At 40.5% G+C, this 7,103-nt stretch overlaps 1 protein-coding gene across 1 annotated transcript; it reads left to right on the forward strand.

The window, feature by feature from the left end:
- The first annotated feature begins 5,640 nt into the window (after positions 1-5,640).
- Positions 5,641-6,564, forward strand: LOC102916404 (vomeronasal type-1 receptor 4-like). Its single transcript, XM_015991295.3, has one exon. The coding sequence runs from the start codon at positions 5,641-5,643 to the stop codon at positions 6,562-6,564; it is 924 nt and encodes a 307-aa protein (XP_015846781.1).
- Positions 6,565-7,103: the final 539 nt, after the last annotated feature.

Here is a 7,103-nt window from a genome sequence, read left to right on the forward strand (position 1 = left end):
TGGAAGATATCTGTATTGGGTAGCCATTCCAGCTTTGATCTGGAAGTTCCAACCCCCATTGCGGCTTCGGTAACTGTCATGCCTACAAGGCAGGGCCGAGAGAGGACCCTAAAGACCTGAGATCCAGATGTGCCGGCCTTCTTGGTTCCTGGATCATGGACACTGGAGGTAGACCGAGCAGAGTTCTCCAAAGAACACCGCCAGACTGTGCTACACCTTTCCCAGACCCTGTTATCTATCCCTTCTCTTGTGAGTTACCCCACAAAATAAACCTCCCTTTTTAACTACATGGAGTTGCCTAAATAATTTCACCAATAGATATCTTCTGTTCCTTCTGTGTTGGTATGTTCAGATCCTGCTGTTGTAGGTTCTGATGGAGCCATATTGTTTTTATGTTGTTGACTGTATTTTGGCACTGGTGTCTCCCCATCTCTTTCTCCACTCAGTGCAAGCAGTGTCTGTGTCTGAGAGAGGCTCTCTTGGTCTGATTGATACTCTTGATCCAGTGGGAGCTCTTGGTCTAGTAGATGCTGATGGACTCTTTGTCTCAGGGAGCAGCTCTTAGTCCAAATGGCACTAGTGGACTCTCTTAGTCCAGTTGGGTGCTGGCAAGCTCTGTCTCAGGGAACAGGTGCAGTCTCTCACTATCTGACTTTCATGCTGTTGTGGTTTGGATAAGGTACACCATATAGGGCTCTGCCATTTTAATACTAGCTTTCGAGGTGGTTGCGGTTTGGAAAGGATAAAGATGTGTGTCCTTTTCGGTGCAGGTTTATTACTGGGGCCAAGGTTAAAGTTTAGTTTCTTTAAACTTTAAATGACTCTCACCATCCGAAGTTCACTTTCTTCCCACTTATGGAGTATCAATATGTGAACTCTCAGCTTTCCCTGCCATCCTTCCTCTATTCTCCCATCATGGTCTCAAACACTCTGAATTCAGGGTTTTGTACCCCTGTTGTGGTTATTCCACAGGTCTATCTATATGAGGAGGAGGGAGAAACACTGCTATTAACCAAAGATGAGAGCTGTTCCTTCCTGTACTGGTAGAAATAGGACTTGCCATCTCCCTTTGATCTTCCAGGGCAATAACAACTGCCATCACCCAGACACATCCTCTGGCTGGAGACTTCAGACACAGACTTGATCAGACAATGACATCTACAACTGAGAGCCTCCTGTCACTCCAAAGACAGATGAACCGTCCTGCAGGTTTTGTGCTCCTTAATAGAAGAACACTAGACATAATAACCACTGAATATGGGAAGACTTGCTTGGTATTTGGAGAAGAATGTTACTTCTATGTAAACAAATCGAATGTTGTTAAAATTAATGATACCACCTCAAAATATTCCACAAAGATCTGCTCTAAAAATTCCAGCCATAGAGCAAATTAGCTGGATCCATAACCCCTTATTATCTTGGCTCCCTCCCTCTGTCAGTCCTCTGATTATGCTGTTTTATTTGGATGCTTGCCCTCTGCCTTATTTATTGACTTTGGTACCATTGCTAAAATTACCACAATAAGGTCATGGTTCACTACCAGACACTGGACTCTTCTGACACAGGCGACAGATTCTTCAAGGTTTACAGTGATGCCTCTTCATTAATAACCAAAAACAGGAAGATGTTGGAAGCCATGGCTGACAGGTCAAGTCACAGCCTGCCATAAGCCTAGCAGCTTTTTCTATAAGTTGGACAAAATGGAACCACCTCCCTGTAGCAGAACTTCCTGCTTTCTACCTAGCTTTATCTGTAGAATGTCCTGAGGCCTGGAAAACTGACCTTACCCAAAAGCTGTCTCTGAAACCAAATGCCTGATTCTTCTTTAACTTAGGCCTTGCACAGATCCCCACTAAGAAGACTTGTCTGCTATAGTACCCTATTGTACACACTAAGCCTTGTGATAGGGGTGTGCCAACTAATGCGAATTAGGGTTTGTCCCTTAGCTCCCCAATCCTATACGCTCCTTATATTCTGGAATAAAATTGAACTTATTCACTGAAATCTGTATCCCAAAGAGCTGTCTGTATTCCTGCTCATGGGTCACCAAAGATTTCTGTTGCCCCATCTGCCTCTTTCCCCTCTGGATCTGGTGGCTAACAGGCCCAGAGCGAGAGGACACACACACAAGTCATTGTCTTTTTCTTTGTATCTTTGGTCTAGTTAGATGTTTCATTATTCCTGGAATACTGACCAGGGATAATTGTTGTACAAAAAATTAGAGTGACAGAGAAGTTAATTAAAGAAAAACTCATTGTATCCAACACAGTAGAATGTCTGGATTGACTGGAGATTCAACATTCACACAGCATGGGCCTATCACCTGGCCAGGAGATTATACCCCAAGAGGAAGGACCACCCCTAAAAGATGGGTGTGCCTTAAGCCTTGCTGAAGAAGAGATTTGTAAAAAAAATTCACTTTGATGAAATATTGTACTTTTCCTTCCTTTATTGCCACATCCTAGCAAGGCTCTTACTGAGCACAGCCATGCTGCTCTGAATTACCCTTCCTTCTTTCTCTGCTCTAAGATTGATTAACACAATGGTTTTTATTCTTTAGTATTTCTTCAAGCCCCTCTCCCCATCATGGGGCTGTCTGCCACTGTGTGACTCATCTCTGTTCTGGCTTACATCAAGTTCATGGTTCTTTCCCAACACTTGTTGATTCACAGATGGAAAAATACCAGACTCCTCATTAAATTTTGATGGTCTTCCAGAAGGACTTCATGTCAGCATTTTTGAAAGTGTGAAACTGTACTGTACAATAAGCCCCATTGGAAATACATTCAACAAATCCCTTGATCTACACTGGAGTGCACCTCCCCACACCTGAGTTCAACACAAATTGAAAACTTAGATGCTCCCAGAGGAAACATGGGAAACTTTTTCTAACTTCTGACAGCTATTCCTTAACGTCCAACAAAGTAAAAAACATTATCATTAACAAGGTAAAAATTGTGATTTGCCCTGAGGACCAATGTTTTTTTCCTTCATTGGAGGTAGTCTCCATGCAAACACTGTCACTGACATAACAGATGACAAAGTAGTGCACTCTCTGAGGGATGTTAGTCTAGTAAACAGTCCTTTTTATGAGCACTGGTACCCTGTGTTCATTCAGTCATCTGCACAATGTTCCTTGGAAAATACTGGAGAGGTAAGCATTTCCTTGAAACTGTCTCAGGGAAAAGAAGATCTTAAAATGGAGACTAAATAGGAGCTTTGTTTCTTCAGTAAGTGTTTAGTAGCTGGCCTTCATCTCTGTGAGCATCTCTATCCTTGCTGTGGCTGAACAGGTGGGGTTATTGCAACTGTAGATGTCTGCATAACATTCTCTTCTCCCTATTGCAACTCTTCTGAAGTCAACATTAATGGTTAGGATAGTTGCTTTTTGTCTCTTCTTTACCTAATGATGTCAATGATTTCTTCATCCCAAAGAAATGTCTGTTTCACAGATTAATACTTAGTAGAAAATGACGTTGAAGTTGACATCTAGTTCATGTTTTGATGGCTGATTTTTAGCTGATGGATGAAGACTGATTGTTCCTCTGGAAAACAATATATGAAGTCAGCTGCACATTAAATAAGAGCCTTCAAAGCCATGATTTAAATACACGAGTTTCAAAAGAATTTGTCTTTGCAAAAGGTTTAACTGTGATGATGTATCAATCATTTTGAGTGTGGCTGAGGGAAGCTGATGATGACTCAGCTGCATCTCCAGTTTCTGCTTCCTCATTAAAATAGGGAAGATACACAAAATTATGAATAAAAGAAATACTTTTGTCCCATATATATATATATATATATATATATATATATATATATATATATATATATGTGTGTGTGTGTGTGTGTGTGTGTGTGTGTGTGTGTGTGTGTGTGTAAATTGAGTTCTCTATATATTTTTAAAATCAGCCCTCTGTGAGATGTGGGATTGTAGATCTTTCCCATTCTGAAGGATGCTGTTTGTCCTATTGACAGTCTCCTTTGCCTTACAGAAGCTTTTCAGTTTCATGGGGTCCCATTTATTAGTTGTTCATCTTTGTGTCTTCACTATTAGTGTTATATTCTGGAAGTGGTCTCTTTTGCCAATCCATTCAAGGTTATTCTCCACTTTCTCTTCTATCAGATTACGTGTGGCTGGATTTATGTTGAGGTCTTTGATCCACTTGGATTTGAGTTTTGTACATGGTGATAGATCGATATGGATCTATGTGCAATCTTCTACATGCCTACATCCAATTGGACCAGGATTATTTTTGAAGATGTTTGCTTTTTCCACTGTATAATTTGGCTCTTAGTCAAATGTAAGGTGTCTACACGTGTACGGACTTCTGTATGGGTCTATGATTCCATATCTCTCTGTTTTTATCCAGTAAATATGATTTTTATTACTATTGTTCTGTAGTATATCTTCAGCTCTGGAATCTTTATACCTCTTGAAGTTCTTTCATTGAACAGGATTCTTTTAGCTATCTTGGGTTTCTGGTTTTTCCATATGTAGTTGAATATTTGTGTTTGAATATTAATGGATTTGCATTGAATCTGTAGATTTCTTTTGGGAGGATGGCCCTTTTTACAAGCTAATCCTACCAATCCATGAGCATGTAAGATCTTTCTATCTTCTGATATCTTCTCCATTTTCTTTCTTTAAACACTTGAAGTTCTTGTCATATAGGTCTTTCACTTGCTTGGTTGGTGTTACACCAAGATATTTTATATTATTTGAGGCTATTGTGAAGGGTGTTGTTTCCTTGATTTCTTTCACAATCCATTTGGCATTTGTATGTAGGAGGGCTACTGATTTTTGAGTTAGTCTTGTATCCAATCACCTCATATAAGGCGTTTATTCTCTGAAGGAGTTTCCTCATTGAAATTTTCTGGTTATTTATGTGTAAAAGGATATGTGTATATAAATTGACGTTCATATTTGTGATCAGAGAACTGGTTACTTTATTGAAATATTTTGTATTCTATCACTTTGATGATCTGCATAAAATTTTCTCAAAAGCTGCTTTTTGCTACTTAATTTACCTTCATGATTTTATGAATTATAAATTTGTATTCTTATCCTTTTTAAGATATAGTAATTTTATTTTATGTATATAGAGTTTTAACTGCCTGTATATCTGGCACCACCTTTGTGCAGTGCCGCAAAAGCCATGAGAGGGTGTTCAACTTGGAGAACAGATGTTACAGATGGATGTGAACGACCATGTGGGTGCTGGATTTGAATATGAGTCTTGTGAACAGCCATCTCTCCAACCTCCAATTTGTATTTCTTAACACTTTTTATCATTGAGGGAATTGTTGAATTTGAAAGATAAAAAAAAGTGTTCCACTGTTCAGTGTTCATGTGTTTTTATGTCATAATGTGTTACAATGGGTGTGATGTTGACCAAGAATGATACAGCTGTATCACTAATACACTTGCATCATGAGGTGAGGGAAAGTACATGAAGTATAAAATAGTAGTCTGAGTTGTCTCTGCAGTGTTCTCCAGGACAAGCTCCTATACTGTGATACAGTAGTGTCTCCCTTCATAGAAGAAGTAAGACATATCATTCTAATGCTCAGACATTGAAAAGCGTTTTGAGGACAGCAGTGTAACTTCTGGTCATCACTCCAGCCTGCACAAAAGTCATGTCCATTTCCTCTCAGAGTAAAACTCTAAAAACCACTGAGGAATTGGCTCTTCACATGCTCCTGCTTTCCCAAGTTGGAATTGGGACTCTGGCCAACATTCTTCTGTTTTTCCACAATTTCTCTCCCAAATTTACTGGTTCTCAACTGAGGCCCACACAGGTCATTGTCACCAACTTGGCTGTGGCCAATGCGTTCCTTCTCCTCATCACTGCATTTCCAAACAAGATGATGGTTTTTGCTCCAAGGAGTCCTCCAACTAACCTGAAATGCAAAACTGAGTTCTTCATTCGCCTGGTGGCTCGAATCACAAACATGTGCTCCACCTCTGTCCTGAGCATCCATCAGTTTGTTACTCTTGTTCCTGGTCATTGGGGTAGGCTGATGCCTCGAGGAAGAGCTCCTAATGTCCAGAGTTATTCTTGTTACAGTTGTTGGTTGTTCAGTATCTTAAGTAATGTCTATATTCCAATGAAAGTCATCGGTCCACAGAGCACAGGCAATGACACTAACAAAAACAGCAAGTGGGTCTGCTCCACATCTGGATTCACTGTAGGCATGGCCATCTTGCGTTTTGCCCATGATGCCACATTCATCAGCATCATGACCTGGACCAGTTTCTCCATGGTGCTTCTCCTCCATAGGCATCACCAGCGAACACAGCACATCCTCACTGCCAATCAGAACCACCGAGGCCATGCTGAGACCAGAGCAGCCCAAACTGTCCTCATGCTGGTGGTCACATTTGTTGGCTTGTACCTCCTAAATTTTATTTGTGTAATCTTTCACACTTTTTTAATAGACTATCGTCTGTGGTTGAGGCATGTAAATGAAGTTTTGATTGCAGGCTTCCCCACTGTTTCTCCCTTCCTGTTGCTCTTTAGGGATCCTAAGGATCCCTGGTCTGTGCTCTTCAGCTGCTGAAATCCACAGTCAACATGTTAAACATAGAAGACAGCTTTACTAACAGCCGTACACACTCTATTAAGTAAAAGTTGTTTGAAAATCCTTCCTCATAAACCAGACATGTTGACTCACTGAACTTATCCCAGCACTGGGGAGACTGAGTCAGGAGGATTGCAATGTAACCAATGGCATGTCAGCCTGCAGAGTGAGATCCAGGCCAACTGGTGATAAGGAGACCCAGTTTCACATCTCCCTTTGTGCATCTTAAGAAAGAAGATCATAGCCGGGCAGTGGTGGCTCACTCGTTTAATTCCAGCACTTGGGAGGCAGAGGCAGGCGGATCTCTGTGAGTTCAAGGCCAGCCTGGGCTACAGAGTGAGTTACAGGAAAAGGTGCAAAGCTACACAGAGTAACCCTGTCTCAAAAAACAATAATAATAAAAAAGAAAAAGATCATAAATAAATGGGAGAAAGTAAAATGAAAGAGAATATCCCATCATCATATAAATATTCAAACAGCCTTTGGAAATCAATATGTTCATATATTGTGTTAGATTA

The sequence above is a fragment of the Peromyscus maniculatus genome, chromosome 1 (assembly GCF_049852395.1).
Source record: "Peromyscus maniculatus bairdii isolate BWxNUB_F1_BW_parent chromosome 1, HU_Pman_BW_mat_3.1, whole genome shotgun sequence".
NCBI lineage: Eukaryota > Metazoa > Chordata > Mammalia > Rodentia > Cricetidae > Peromyscus > Peromyscus maniculatus.